Raw genomic sequence first — 15,968 nt, 5'->3', positions numbered from 1 at the left:
GATACCTTAAGCATACGGTAGGAGCTTTTATAATTAACCTAAAATACAGGAAAAGGGGGCTTTTTTTATTTATTTAGTTGACAAGTCAAAATAAAATAACAGAATCCAGCCTGTAGTCTGACACTCATAGATTTGGGGGAAGAGGAAAATGGTTTCTGTTCCGGAATCCCTTGACTGGTATGACACTCTTTCACAGCTCCTGATAAACAAAGTAAAGGTAAACAAGCGCCATCCTTAAAACTATCTCAGTCAAGTTGGGAAAACCGGCAAACGACCAACCGAGACATTGAAGTACTTCAAAAACAACTTCTACGAGAATTTCTCCACCCCGGCCGCTTCCCTGCGGGCCGCGAGGTTTTCCCGGCTCCGGGAGGGCCATGAGCCCCGCTTATGCCCCGGTGGAAGCGGCCGCACAATGACAGTGACACCGTGGGTCTCTCGCGGCCTGCGTCTGGGACAGCTGGCTCGGCGCCCTGAAGGGGGGCTTCAACAGTAGCAGCCCCTCCCCCGGGCCCTTCCGGGAGCCCCCGACAGGCCGGAAAGGAACCCGACCGGGCTCCGGAGGAAAAGCCGAACGTAGGGAAGGCTGCAGTGCCCGGCGGACCTGAGTAGGGTGTGGGGCACTTTTTAACGAAAGGAGCATTTTGTGCCTCTTCCAGGCTTTCTGCTAAGTGGCCACATTCCGGCTCCAAAGTCAAGAGGCCTGAACACGCGCGGGCGGGCGAGCAGAAGGGGTCTACTTCAAATTTGAGAAACAGATGCTCCAGAGGTTGGCAGAACCCCATCCTAAAGTGGGGGAGGGGGGTGCCAGGAAAAACGCCGCGCATCCCATCACACCCTCAAGGCAGGGTAGACCTCTTGCCCTCCCCGGGATCCCCACCCCCGGCCGGTACACTCCTGGGCCATTGGCTCACGTGAGGGACTACTTCGTTACCTCTCTGCGCGGAGGCGAGCGAGGAGGTGATGAGCCGCGCGGCGGCGGCGCCGCAACTACAAGCGCCGCAGCCGGACATCTCCGCTGGGCCTAGGCTGGGGCTTTAGCCCCCTGCTGCCCTCCGGTCTCAGCGGCCCGACTCCTATTCGCAGGGCGCGCTGACTTGGCTCCGGACCCTCCCGCCGGCCCCCAGACTCAGTGCAGAGTTCACCGCCTGGGAGCCAGGCCTTCGCGCTCTCGGTGCCCGACTGCCGTCTACTCTGTAGACACTTAACCCCCCTCCCTCCCTCCCCCTCCTTCTCTTACCCTCACCCCCTCCGCCTACCGACCCCGGGGAGCGTGCGCGCGCCTGCGTCCTAGGCCTAGGGAGGGGGTGTGGGCGCGCTCTGCGTATACGTGGGTGATACGCCGAAGAGCGGAGAGGGGAGGGGGGCGGTAACCTGGGCGCCAATGAGCACGCTACGGCGTACGGCCGACCCCCACTGGGATAACTACAATTCCCGACATGCAATGCTTCCGGAAACCCCTTATCCTATGATCGAAAAGTGCTACAGATGCGGGGAGATGCGTGCCGGGAGTTGTAGTCCCAACTCCTGGCAACTTTCGGTTTGTGGCGGGGAAGGTCATAATGAGACCTGTTGGTGGCTTAGTTGGCCGCCGGACTCTTTAAAATCCTTTGGCTGCTGCTGGACGCTTCAAATTGAATAAGTTTCTTCCACCGGCGATTCCACATCTTCTCTACCTTATCTTCTTAGTTTCCTCACTTACAACGTGGAAGAGGTATTTTTACCTAGTTCTCCGAACAAGAGCTGTTGGCAGACAGCTCTCTTTCCTTGTTCTCTCAAACCAAGTGGTAACTCTTCCAACTGTTATTAGTCCCTGGATGCTTAGTGATCCTTTGTCGGTTCCCTTAAGGACTTAAGCTGATCACACCCTTGTAAATAGTTTTCTGTTAACCTTTGAGCGTCTGCAGGGCTGATTCCTCTCAGGACAGCTAAAGCAGGTGTACAAGGTGGAGGATGGTGACACATGAATCTGACTCTACATTTTGGTTGGCACCAGACTATTTACTTTGTAAGATTTTGTGAATATTTGCTAAGATTTTTGGCAACTCCAAAGCTCAGGAAAATTGTCATGTGCGCTTGGATGCCTTTAGTTCTGAGCTTAGGTGAAGGGAGGGGGGTGGGGGGCAGGGAGAAAAGGGACAAGTCCAGTCACACAAGTTATCTAGCCCTCATTATTCTTGGATCAGAGAAATGTAGCATCTGGTTCCCTGGGTCTGGCCATGAGGAGTGGCTTGGCCTTGGCCCAGGCCACACGTGTTCTGTGTTTTTCTCTCGCAGGGAGTTGACTCCTGTTATCTCTTCAACTTAAAGTGGTAGAGACCAGAAGGTAGCGCAGGTATTCCTTAGCTGCCTCTATTAATAGAATTTCGAGATAGGAGAGACTCTAAAGCTTCCTCAATCCAGTATTTTCAAACTGTGTTCCTAAAATCCCTCAGAAGCCATAGCTCTGTGGTGGGGGTGAGGAGACTTTTAAAAGGGTGGACCTCTTTTGTCTCTTTCTCCATGCCACCCCTACATCAATCAGAGCGGCTCTGTTTTTATCTATTTCATTTATTGGGGTTTTGTTCGAAGACAGAATTATTCTGCTTAAAAAAAAATTTTTTTTTTTTAACATTTATTCATTTTTGAGAGACAGAGTGTGAACAGGGGAGGGGCAGAGAGAGAATACACACAGAACCCGAAGCAGGCTATCAGCAAAGCCGGTCGCGGGGCTTAAACCCACGAACTGTGAGATCCCGACCTGAGCGAAGTCAGACGCTTAACCGACTGAGCCACTCAGGCGCCCCCAGAATTGTTTTGCTTTAAAACCGTGTTCGGGAAACCAATTTGACAATAAATTTCATATTAAATAAATAAATAAATAAATAAATAAATAAATAAAATAAACAAACAGTGTTCAAAAACCATTGATTCTAGTACAAAGCTCTTTTAGCAAGGAGCTAACTAGGTCACATTGACCCTAACACCCAATTTAAATTCCTTTCATCCCACCCCACTTCTATTTCAATTATATGCAATTTCCTTCTTATACAAATAAAGAAGTTGTTCCTAAAACCCATAGGTTGGGTGCCCAGGTGGCTCAGTTGGTTAAGCATCCAATTTCAGCTTAGGTCTTGATCTCATGGTTCCTGAGTTCGAGCCCTGCATCAGGCTCCACACTGACAGTGCAGAGCCTGCTTGGGATTCTCTTTTTCTCTCTCTCTGCCCCTCACCCACTTGCACATGCTCTTTCTCCAAATAAATAAATAAGCTTTTAATAAAAAAAAAAACCTATAGATTGCAAGGGGCACCTAGGTGGCTCAGTTAGTTGAGCATCCTACTCTTGATTTTGGCTCAGGTCATGATCCCAGGGTTGTGGGATCAAGCCCTGCTTCAGGCTCTGTGCTGAACATGGAGCCTGCTCAAGATTCTCTCCCTCTGCCCCTCTCACCTACTCGTGCTCTCTCTCTCTCAAATTAAAAAAATATGTAAAAATAAATAAATAAATGGGGGAAGAAAGGAAAAAAAAGTTAAAGCCTATAGATTGCAAGCTGAATAAAAGCATAGCTCAGGTTCACCTGAGGCTTTCCTTTCTCTGACTCTTGAGAAATTTGAATTCAACAAATATTTATTGAACACCAATTATATGCCAGGCACTGAGGAAATAGCATTGAATCAAAAAAAATGTTTCTCTCATGGAGCTTCCATTCTAGTGGGGGAAAGATAAGATAGACAGTAAGCATGTAAAACAAAAACATATGCTACTGGTATGACAGGAATATCCTTATGTTGTTGTATCATATATCCTTATATTATTACCAGAATGATGAAGCATTTAATTTTATTTATGGATTGATGTTTTGTGTTTAGCCTGTATTCCCAACTGGACTTGGAGCTCTTTGAAGGCAGGTATTTCATTATATACTTGGACTAAATACACAGTAGAAAATCAGTAAGTACTTGACTAAATACTCCTCTTCCAACAGTGCTTTTGCTTGGCAGAAACCTGGGGTGGTGTTTTTAGAAAATCCTACATATAATCAGAGCAAATTATAGTTGACAAAGAGGTGTTAATGGATACAAATGCAAATTTATACAATGGTTAATCCAACTGATGAGTGTCCCAGAAGGAATTCCTAGGAGATGCCTGATTAGCAGCACATAGACTTTGCCCTAGAAAGTGCAAAACAAAGAGAGCTGTGCCCAGCTCAGTTTAACTTTTTCTCAGCAATGTGAACAAGGGTCATATGGCTTTGGCACCAGACTGGTGATATTTTCATCACACGGACAACATGAATTTGGTAGTTTCGGTGCATCATCCCAATTCGGTGCTCAGTGGGATAGAACATACCTGGATTATTAGGAACAGCTCCCAACAAGCATGGATTGGGACACTAACTTTGTGCTAGGCTCTTTAATGGTGTAAGTCTTACAGCAGTGTTTAGATTGAGGAACTTGTACCATGGGGATACACCAAAACTTCCCATTTGGTATTGGAGCACAGAAGGTTGTCAAGTTTAAATAAAATAACATCTATTTGGGAAAGGGTTCAAACGTAAAGGACCATTCTTTAGGAACTACTTTGCTGTTTGATAAAGGAGCGTATTCCATTTTATAAGTGTACATTCCCTGACCTGAAATTCACACGTTGGGACATTGTTCTTGCTCCACGGTGTGGCCAGGTAGCTAAAAGATGGAGCGGACATAGCTGTCTGGGCAAAGAGCAATGAGGCTCCAGAGGCACATTAAGACCTCCTCTCTCACTTGGCACTATGTGGACAACCCCTGCTCAGGTTACCCTCAGGTCATTCCTCCACATTCTGGATTTGGAAGCACAGAGTGAGACTTTCCCTGTGATAAAATGGATCCTCAACTAGGAATGTGATATTGCATAGTCACATCTTACCAGCTTTTTGGAACAAAATACCTCCATATCACATCTACTTTCAACTCTTTTCTGACAGGTTAATGATACTTAAAAAAGAAAGTGCAATTTTCCAGCTCAAATAGTTTCATTCAAGTAGCTGACTCCTTATCCTGAGTTATTTACCTTTTATAACCTACATAGCTGAAAGCACATAACTTTTTATGTCTGCATTTTATATAAAATTCTTTTTTTCTCTTTTATATTTGATCCTACCTGCCAGGACTTTGAACATTATGAGTTGCTAAGTGAAAAAGATTTTTATAAGTTAGAGTCAGCGAGTCATCCAATTTAGCACTGGATTTTTCAGATGAGGAAACAGGCCTATAAAAAGTCAGGGGCTCATCCGACGTCACATAATGAGTCTAAACAGAGAGAGAAATAGAGTCCAAGTCTCCTGATTTCATTTTATTTTTAAGTTTATTTATTTTCAGAGAAAGGGAGAGAAAGCAAGCATGAGTGGGGGGAGGGGCTGAGAGAGGCAGGGAGAAAGAAACTCCCAAGCAGGCTCTGTGGAACCCAAGCCTGACGCATGGTCTGATCCTATGAACCGTGACCCGAGCAGAAATCCAGAGTTGCCTAACCCACCAAGCCACCCAGGTGCCCCAAGTCTTCTGATTTTAAAACTGTGTTCCTCAGTCATCGCTTCTTAAACCAAAGACTCTTTTTGATAAACATCAAAATCTCACCTTCTCCACCAGAGATTCTGGTACAGCCTCTGAGAGAGCCGTGATTCTTTTGGGAATCACTGTATCTTCCGAATAAAGACATTTCTTTTTAATTTTTTTAATGTTTATTTTATTTTTGTTTTTTAAATGTACATCCAAATTCGTTAGCATATAGTGCAACAATGATTTCAGGAGTAGATTCCTTAATGCCCCGTACTCATTTAGCCCATCTCCCCTCCCACAACCCTTCCAGTAACCCTCTGTTTGTCCTTCATATTAAAGAGTCTCTTATGTTTTGTTCCCCTCCCTGTTTTTATATTACTTTTGCTTCCCTTACCTTGTGTTCATCTGTTCTGTGTCTTAAAGTCGTCATATGAGTGAAGCCCTATGATATCTGTCTTTCTCTGACTAATTTCGCTTAGCGTAATACTCTAATTCCATCCACGTAGTTGCAAATGGCAAGATTTCATTCTTTTTGATTGCCAAGTAATACTCCATTGTATATATATACCACATCTTCTTTATCCATTCATCCATCAATGGACATTTGGGCTCTTTCCATACTTTGGCTAATGTTTATTTTAGAGAGAGAGCACGAGCAGGGGAGGGGCAGAGAGAAAGGGAGACCTAGAATCCAAGCAGACTCCAGGCTGTCAGCACAGAGCCTGATGCGGGGTTCGAACTCATGAACTGTGAGATCATGATGTGAGTTGAAGTCGGATGCTTAACCGACTGAGCCACCAAGGTGCCCCTGAATAAAGACATTTCTTTTACGTGGCTGGACACTGATCCTTCAGATTAGCAGACATTGATACTACCAGGCAGGTAACAAGAACTCAACAATTATATTTAAAAAAATAAGGACAAAAAATAAAGTGGGGTTTATGCTTGTAGGTAGTTTGAGACTCAAAATAATACTAACAACATTGTGTAGAACTCTACAAAGTTACTTCCCACCTACTTTCTCATCTGATTTTCATAGCAACACAGTAAGGTATTGTTATTATCTGCATTCTGGTCTTGGCAGCTGAGAAAATTAAGTCATAGAGGGTTTAAAAACACTTGTCCAAGGTCACAGCAGAACCAGGGCTCTCACCCTAATCTCCACGAGTATTTCCGTTACTTGCCTGTATCCTCTTACAAAATCTGATAAGATTTAAGGGGTCTGCAGAGTCTCCCCTCCCTACCCAGAGATATCTCACATCAGGGACTAAAAAGCCGCCATTCCATGAAGGCAGTGATCCCCCATCCTTCCTTCTCTTAAGAATGACCTGGGTATTTGTTAAAATATATGTAGGCTCCTCCCCTAAAGGTTTTGATAAAATAGTCTGTAGTGGGGCTCAGGAATCTATCTTTTTTTAAGATTTTTTTAAGTTTATTTATTTATTTTGAGAGAAAATGAGTGGAGGAGGGGCAGAGAGAGTCACCGAGGATCCAAAGTGAGCTCGGTGCTGACAGCAGAGAGCCCAATGCGGGGCTTGAACTAATAAATTGTGAGATCATGACCTAAGCTGAAGTTGGACCCTTAACTGACTGAGCCACCCAGGCACCCCTCAGAAATCTATTTTTAATGCTAGAATCATGAGATGCTAAGGTTTATTTGCAGAAATGAATAAAGTGCACTTGCACTGTGGTGGTAGAAACCTGTGCCTTTATTTCTTATTGTCTCTTTTTTAGGTTCTCTCCAGTTGCTACCATTTTTCCCCTCAGGGAGCAGCTGCCCAGCCTTGATATTGTAGGGAGACCAAGGGGTCTATAGGAGGGTGCTCACCATTCTCCTGGGCCTGCCCTTGGGGGCCGGCCGGTAATGACTTCAGATAGCACAAGGCCCCTTTTGTCCTTGATTAGAGGACAGTCCTTTATCCTGATGTTCAGGAAGATGGTCAGCAGGTGGCACTAACTCACCGAAGTTTCCCTCTTTGAATCTATAGGGTAGAAGGGGTGAGGGTGAGGGGAGTGTTCTTAAAGCTAATCTTTTGGAACTTTTGGTGTACCAAATCGTGAAGACAGTGCCAGAAATCCTTGTTTAGTATTTTCTAAAGGGCAAAGATGTCAGAGGGAGAAGGACTGGTGATTCCAGCTGGGTTACTTACCAGCTGTGTGACTTCTGGCAAGTTACTCTGCTTTATAAGCCTGTTTTTTTTTTTTTTTTTTTCAACTATAAATTGGATGCTCTTGACTTCCTGGGTTAAATGTGAGGAATAAATGATCCTTTGACCTGTAGTACACAGTAGGTACTTAATAAATAATAAAGATCTTTTTTACTGTGCAATACTGTAATTTAGGGCTTTCCTTTTATGCCTGTAAAAAACCTTTTAGTTGTGTTTCTTAGCCAGTATGTTGATGACCTCACCCTACTCCATTATACCTCAGTGTTGTAAGGAGCTTGCTTGATTTCATCTTTTTTTTTTTTTTTTTTTTAATTTTTTTTTTCAACGTTTATTTATTTTTGGGACAGAGAGAGACAGAGCATGAACGGGGGAGGGACAGAGAGAGAGGGAGACACAGAATCAGAAACAGGCTCCAGGCTCTGAGCCATCAGCCCAGAGCCTGACGCGGGGCTCGAACTCCCGGACCGCGAGATCGTGACCTGGCTGAAGTCGGATGCTTAACCGACTGCGCCACCCAGGCGCCCCAAGAGCTTGCTTGATTTCAAATGAAAAACTCAAAGACAATTTAAATAAAGACTTGGGGGGAAAAAGGAAAAACTGAAAGAGAGAGGTGAAAGAGGAAGTAGACCCTTGGTTTATAAGTCCTTTTCAGTTGCAATTAACATATATTAGGCATAATATTAGATAATAAAAGTGATATTTACTTCAGTAACAATTGTAATCATTTATTATTTTCAAGCAGTATTTATTTATACACAAGCAACCACTAGGCTTTGTGTGTAAAGTAGTAAATTAGTAATTGGTAAATTAGTCAATACTGAGGAAATGAGGAAAAAAGGCTTTGAGTCACCAAAATAAATGTTGCAAAGCTGGCACATCAAAGTTCATGTGCTTTGCTCATACCCAGGCATTCAGGATTTCACTTTGAGTCTTTTTATTCTTTTTTTTTTTAAACATTTGTTTTTGTTTATTTATTTTTGAGAGAGAGAGAGAGAGACAGAGCATGAGCAGGGGAGGGGCAGAGAGAAGATGGAGACAGCATCCGAAACAGGTTCCAGACTCTGAGCTGTCAGCACAGAGCCCAACGCAGGGCTCAAACTCGCAGACCGCGAGATCATGACCTGAGCCGGAGTCGGACACTCAACCGACTGAGCTACCCAGGAGCCTGAGTCTGTTTTATTCATTTTAAATATTGAGTTGGTCATATGTATCTCTATCCCACAAGTGAGTACGTTACAAAGGGGAGAGGCACTTGAAGCAAGTGAATTAATCACAACCAAAGAGTTTCCTAAGAGTCTGACAAAAAAGAAGGAAACAGAAAAATGGAAGCAAGAACTTAACAAGAAGAATATATAGTCTGAATTTATCTGGTATTGGTCAAATTTCTTATATATCATATCAGCCCTGGATGCCATTTTATTGTACTACCATAATAATTGGCATTCATAATTACATTCCTGATACATCAAGAAAGATTCAATTGTGTTATTTCTGTTTTTAAAAAGATAGAATATATGCTTTCTTACAAAGATCTCTGCTCAAGGGGTGCCTGGGTGGCTCAGTCGGTTAAGGGTCTGGCTTCAGCTCAGGTCATGATCTCATGGTTCGTGGGTTTGAAACCTGCCTCGGGTTCTGTGCTGACAGCTCAGAGTCTGGAGCCTGCTTCAGATTCTGTGTCTCCCTCTCTCTGCCCTCCCCTGCTTGTACTCTGTCTCTCTCTCTCTCTCTCTCTCTCTCAAAAGTAAATAAACATTAAAAAAATTTTTTGAAGATTTCTACTCAAAATAGATCAAAATGTTAAAATTTGGAGCTTAAAGAGAGGTAATAAAATTGAATTTTCTGGAAAACTACTTCTGTAGAACAAATGAATCTCCTCCAATACCACAAAAATGAAGCATCACCTTGTTAAATCTGAACACATTTTCAGTCTTTTTCATTTCCAGCTGTGGGTGCGTAGTAATAACAGCAAATATTTATATAGTGGTTACTATATATGCCAGTAACTAATATATACTATGTTCATGTATATGTTCAACTAACCCTCATAATAGCTACATAAGGTATGTATTATTTCCTCAAGTTTATAGTTGAGGAAGCTAAAACATACAGAGGTTGAATAAATTTCCAATATTGCATTGCTAATAAAAGAAGCAATATTTGAACACAGATGGCCTGGTTCTAGCGCCATGCATTTAACCACTGCCCTATGCTCTGCAGGACTCACCATTAGATTGTCTTAGATGAAACACATTTTTTATTGCATTGGTGGGCTTACAAAAAGAAAATTCTCTAAGAACATATATGCCAACTCTTATGTTACTACATAGAATGAAAATTTATCATATGAGTATTTTAAAGAATCAATAATAAGTTCAGGAGGGGTGCCTGGGTGACTCTTTCGGTTAAGTGTCCAACTTCGGCTCGGGTCATGATCTTGCAGTTGGTGGGTTTGAGCCCTGCATCAGGCTCTGTGCTCACAGTTCGGAGCCTGGAGCCTGCTTCAGATTCTGTGTCTCCCTCTCTCTCTGCCCCTCCCCAGCTTGTGCTCTGTCTCTGTCTCAAAAAGTAAAAAAACATTAAAAAATAAAATAAAATAATATGGATCAATTAAATTAGTATTTGTATAGTGGCAAAACTATCTTCAAGCATTAGGACAAAATAAAGACATTTCAGATAATAAAAACTTGGTAGAACAAAGTTGGACTCATACTTCCTGGATTCAATACTTACTACAAAGCTGCAGTAACCAAGACAGATTTGTACTGTCATAAGAGTAGATATACACAGCAATAGAATAGAATTAAGGGTCTAGAAATAAACTCTCACATTTACAGTTAATTTATTTTCAACAAGAGTGCCAAACCCATTCAGTGGGAAAGAAGAATCTTTTCACCAAATGGTGCTGGGTCAACTGGATATCTATATACAAATGAAGTCGGATCTATATATCCTCTCTGTCTAGATCTATATCTAAATATCTATTCATAAATTAACTCAAAATGATTCAAAGACCTAAATGTAAATACTAAAACTATAAAACTTTTAGAAGAAAATATAGATGTAACTTCATGACCTTGGATTAGGCCACAATTTCTTAGATATGACACCAAAAGCATAAGCAACCAAAAATAAGTAAATAAGACTTCAACAAAATTAAAAACTTCTGTGCTTCAAAGGACCCTGTTAAGAAACTGAACAAGCCACAGAATGGGAAAAAATATTTGCAAATCAAGTATTGATAAGGGTCTAGTATTTAGTACTCAACAATAAAAAGATAACCTAATTTTTAAAATAGGTGCTATAGACTGAATGTGTGCCCCCAAAATTCGTATGTTGAAACCTAATCCCCAATATGATGACAGTAAGAGATAGGGTCTTTGGGAGGTGATTAGGACATGAGGGTAGGGACCTCATTAATGGAATTAGGACCCTTATATAAATTTGTCCCTAGCACCACACATTTGTGAACCAGGAAGCAGGCTTTGACCAGATACCAAATCTGTTGGCACCTTAATTTTGAACTTCACAGCTGCCAGAACAATAAGAAATACATCTCTGTTACTTACAGGCCACCCAGTCTTTGGTATTTTTGTTATAGCAACCCAGACAGATTAAGAAAATAGGCAAAGGATTTGAACAGACATTTCTTCAAAGATATAGAAATGACCAGTAAGTATATGAAAAGATTCTCAACATCACTAGCCATTAGGGAAATAACAAATCAAAATCATAATGAGATATTTCATACTCACTAGATGGCTATCACTTAAAAAAGTAGAAAAAGGGGCACCTGGGTGGCTCAGTTGGTTGAGCATCCAACTTGCCTCAGGTCATGATTTTGCAGTTCGTGGGTTTGAGCCCCACATTGGGCTCTGTGCTGTCAGCTTGGAGTCTGGAGCCTGCTTCAGATTCTGTGTCTCCTTCTCTCTCTTCCCCACCCCCACTCACACACTCTCTCTCTCTCTCTCTCTCAGAAATAAATAAGAATTAAAAAATTAAAACAATTAAAAGAACAGAAAATACCAAACATTAGCAGGGATGTGGAGAAATGAGAATACCCTTGCTGGTCAGACTATAAAATGAGGCAGCTGCCATGGAAAATAATTTGACAAAAGTTAAACATAGAGTTACTACATGACCTAACAATTCCCCTCTTGGGTATATACCTGTGAGAACTGAAAAGATCTTTTCACACAAAAATTTGTATATGAATGGTCATGCCAACATTATTTAAAATAGGCAAAAAGTAGACACACTCATCAACTGATAGATAAATGTGGTATGTCCATACAATGGAATACTATTCCACCATAAAAAGTAACAAAATATCAATACATGCTGGGACATGGATGACACTTGAAAACATTATGCTAAGTGAAAGAAGCCAGACATAAAAGACCACATACTGTATGGTTGCATTTATATGAAATGTCCAGAATAGGCTAATTCACAAAGACAATGTGGTTTGCCAGGTGCTCAGTGGAGGAGGGATAGGGAGTGATTGCTAATAGGTATGGGGTTTCTTTCTGGGATAAAAATGTTCTGGAATTAGAAAGTGATGGTGGTTTTACAACTTTGTAAATACAGTAGGGGCACGTGGGTGACTCTGTTGAGTGTCCAACTCTTGGTTTTGGCTCAGGTAATGTGTGACTGAGCCTCACGCTGGGCTCTAGACTGATAGCGCAGAACTTGCTTGGGATTCTCTCTTCCTCTCTCTGTGCCTCTCCACCACTCATGCGTGCTCTCTCTCTCAAACATTAAAACAAAACAACTTTGTGAATACACTAAAATCCATTGAACTGTGAATTTATTGTATGTGGATTATATTTTAATTTTAAAAACCTTATTGTTCTGCCAACAATAGGCCTTCCCTAAAATTATTTCTAAAAGGTATTCTTTTTTTTTTTTTTTTTAATTTTTTTTTTTTCAACGTTTATTTATTTTTGGGACAGAGAGAGACAGAGCATGAACGGGGGAGGGGCAGAGAGAGAAGAAGACACAGAATTGGAAACAGGCTCCAGGCTCTGAGCCATCAGCCCAGAGCCTGACGCGGGGCTCGAACTCACGGACTGCGAGATCGTGACCTGGCTGAAGTCGGACGCTTAACCGACTGCGCCACCCAGGCGCCCTAAAAGGTATTCTTTAGGAAGAAGAAAAATGGCCTTAAAACAAGGTCTGAGGTGATAAACAGATAAATAAATCTAAACAAACATTGTACAAAATAATAAATGCTTATTTTGAGCAGCAAAAATACTAAAATAGTTTAAGGGCTGAAGATACAACTAACTTTGACTTTGTTACAATCACCATATATAATAAAAATTCAAGAGGAAGCACTAAAAGAATAACAAAAGTGTAAAACTTCCAAATTAGTATAAGGGAAAGAAATAGAATAAGAAAAATATTACTCAATCCAAAAGCTAACAATAAGAGAAAAAGTGATTTAGGAAGAAACCGTCAAGTAAGATGGTAAAATCATATCTAAACATAACTATAATCACCATATGTATTTAATAAACTCACCAGTTATATACAGATTTTTAGATTTACTAAAACAAACTAAAATCCAGCTATAATGCTGCTTACAAGAAACACATCTTTTAAAGGATACAGAGGGGTGCCTGGGTGGCTCAGTCAGTTCAGCTCAGGTCATGATCTTGCAGCTCTTGAGTTCGAGCCTGGTGTCTGACTCTGTGCTGACAGCTCAGAGCCTGGAGCCTACTTCAGATTCTGTGTCTCCCTTTCTGTCTGCCCTTCCCCGCTTGCACCTGTCTGTCTCTCTCAAAAATAAATAAGCATTAAAAAATAAAAATAAATAAAAGGATACAGAAGGTTAAAAGTAAAAGATATGAGCAACTACTAATCCAAAGAAAGTTGGGAGCTATATTATTAGACAAAACAGGCTTTAAGACAAAAACCATGATAGGAACAAAGAACGTAACTACATAATGATAAAAATTCAACTTGCAAGAAAGCATGAAGATTCAATACTTAATATGCATCCATTAAAAGAGCTTCAAAATATATAAAGCTGAAATTTAATCACAAGGACAAATTACATGCACCATCTAGTGGAAGATTTCAACACATGCCTTATTTACTGAACTGAACAATTAACAAGTTTGAGTTAATGGTTCTGTTTAGAGCCCGGCACCCAATGATTAGAAAATACACTTTGTTTTCTCCCAGCTGCACAAAGAAACTACAAAACTGACCAAGTACTAGGTCACGAAAAAAGATTCTACAGATTTCAAAAAACAGGTACCACACAGATCTTATTCAATGTATTTAAAATCCCCTGATGTTTGGAAATGAAAAATCCTAAGCTCCCAGTAAACCCACTGTCTGCTCACTATCCCGCTGAAGTATTCACCTTTTGGGGTGTCTCCACAACTCATCAGGATTCCTTTTCTTGAATTTCTGCCACCTCTCCCAGCAACCATCACTGTATAATAGGACTGCCCTTTAATGCCCCCACCCCCCACTATGGCCACGTTGATTGGACCAGAGATGGAGTGCTGATTCAAACTGGGCCAATCAGTTGCTCTCTTCAAGGAATCTGAGCTTAGAGCAGAGCTCTTCTTTGACTTGAGGAGATGACCACCTCTCCTATGAACCCTGGGGAGCAGAGAAACCTGATCTGCAAAGAGAAACTAAGGGATCCTGCAGAGTAGAGACCACACTATGACAGGGAAAGGCTAAGAAATAGACTGGCCAGAGGGACCTGGAAAGCTAAGACAGAGAGCTAGAAACAAAGAAAATCTGAGACAAAAAGCATGTACAACAAGACTGAGTTAGAGATTGAGAGAGAACAAAAACCACTGAGAGAGAATAAAAGAGAATCAAAGCCATAGAGAGTGATGACCTGGATTCTGATGCCTTTGCAGTGCCCGATTCCATCCTTCCTGATGTCTGCTAAATGGCACCCCCTGTTACTTGTAACAAAAGCCTTCAGCGTGCAGTCCCACCTCTGCTCCTCAGCTCTAGCTGTCCCTTTGCCTGAAACTCCCACCTTCCCTGTTCCTCCTCCAAATTGGCTTAAGTCCTCTCAATCTTTCCAAACCGTTCTTGTCCTGACATCTTGGTGATATTTTCCTCTATCACCTCAGCTGCTAAAGCTGTCTAAACTCTAGAGAGCACTCTGCCTGGAAAATGTCCATGCTTGGAAACAAAAGCAGCCTATCTGATTATGCCCTTTCTTCCTGCCATCTGGTATGCATCCTTATACAGTTCATTCTTGGTAACTGGCTGATCAGCCTGTGTACAGCAGGCTGAGACTGAAACCCCAGGGCTTTTCTAAAACGAATGTTCTGTCCACCCAGTGTGTAGAGTCTCCACAGGGGAAGGAAACACCCGATGAGTCATCAGCAGTTTGATGAAGCAGAGGCATCCAAGAAACTGTTCTCTTAGTCTCACTGCAAATCATGGAAAAGACTTTAGAGATGGTTTAGTTTCTAATCTAGATCAACTCCTTCATTAAAAAAATTCATTCGTTCATTCATTCATTCATTCATTCATTTTTGAGATATAGTTGACATATAACATCATATTTTAAGTATACAACCAACTCTTTCATTTATAGATGAGGAAAATGAAGTCTTGGGGAAACCAAAGTCACACTGCTAGCAGGGAGCACATCTGTCTTTAGAAGATGCTTAGAAATTAGGTAACATGAGTTCAACTTGATAGTGTTTCCTTGTCTGAAAGAGAGTTATCTGCCATCCCTTCTCAGCCTCTACCCCTGTTTTTGCATAAGCTGTTTCTGCTTGTGCCATTGAGCCTAACAGCCATATCTTCAGCAAACCAGCTCCTAGCTATCATTCAAATTAGATGTCACCTCCTCCAAGAAACCTCCTCTGACCACCAAGTCTGACCACAAGACCTCCAAATCTGGTGCCACCATGTGTAGCATATTTTATATACACATGAAAGCCTCTCTGCTTGCACACATGGTTTGGCATACAGTAGGCACTCAATAAATATTTGGTGAGTGAAGAAAAACATCAGGTACCACTTACCACCTGTTGAAGTCCATTTATTCAGCACCTCAGTGGAAAACAGAAAAGGAAGGGCATGGGGTGAGAGCCCAATCAGCTCACTTTTCCTAGCACCTCCTCTTTGTGAGTTTGAAGGGAACTGGGTTGTCAGGTTGAAGCACCATGCACTCACTCCTGAAGCAGGGAGGCATCTGTTCTGCAGTTAGCTAAAGAGTGACCCCTCAGCAAGGACAGTCAAGCTTCCCAAATAGTCAATGATGGCTGCTCCCTGGGAAGTGTAGTCTGGAAG

At 41.9% G+C, this 15,968-nt stretch overlaps 1 protein-coding gene and 1 long non-coding RNA gene across 4 annotated transcripts in view; one reads left to right on the top strand and one right to left on the bottom strand.

The window, feature by feature from the left end:
* Window positions 1-1,341, bottom strand: part of CLPX (caseinolytic mitochondrial matrix peptidase chaperone subunit X) — a 42,003-nt gene extending 40,662 nt beyond the window's left edge. The window contains exon 1 of one of the 2 annotated variants that reach the window (XM_045449421.1): window positions 935-1,341. In XM_045449421.1, coding sequence (XP_045305377.1) covers window positions 935-1,013 — 79 coding nt within the window. In that variant the 5' untranslated portion in view covers window positions 1,014-1,341. Of the gene's footprint in view, window positions 1-279; window positions 395-934 lie in introns of those variants that run through there. The other variant, XM_045449420.1, reaches the window with a different exon arrangement.
* The window catches only part of LOC123582876, a 65,998-nt gene continuing 50,427 nt past the window's right edge, over window positions 398-15,968 (top strand). Inside the window, exon 1 of one of the 2 annotated variants that reach the window (XR_006704632.1) lies at window positions 398-576. This is a non-coding gene — a long non-coding RNA (uncharacterized LOC123582876). Of the gene's footprint in view, window positions 577-1,343; window positions 1,715-15,968 lie in introns of those variants that run through there. The other variant, XR_006704631.1, reaches the window with a different exon arrangement.

The sequence above is a fragment of the Leopardus geoffroyi genome, chromosome B3 (assembly GCF_018350155.1).
Source record: "Leopardus geoffroyi isolate Oge1 chromosome B3, O.geoffroyi_Oge1_pat1.0, whole genome shotgun sequence".
Classification (NCBI taxonomy): domain Eukaryota; kingdom Metazoa; phylum Chordata; class Mammalia; order Carnivora; family Felidae; genus Leopardus; species Leopardus geoffroyi.
The sequence above is the reverse complement of the archived record's forward strand: the minus strand, read 5'-3'. Positions and strand labels throughout refer to the sequence as shown.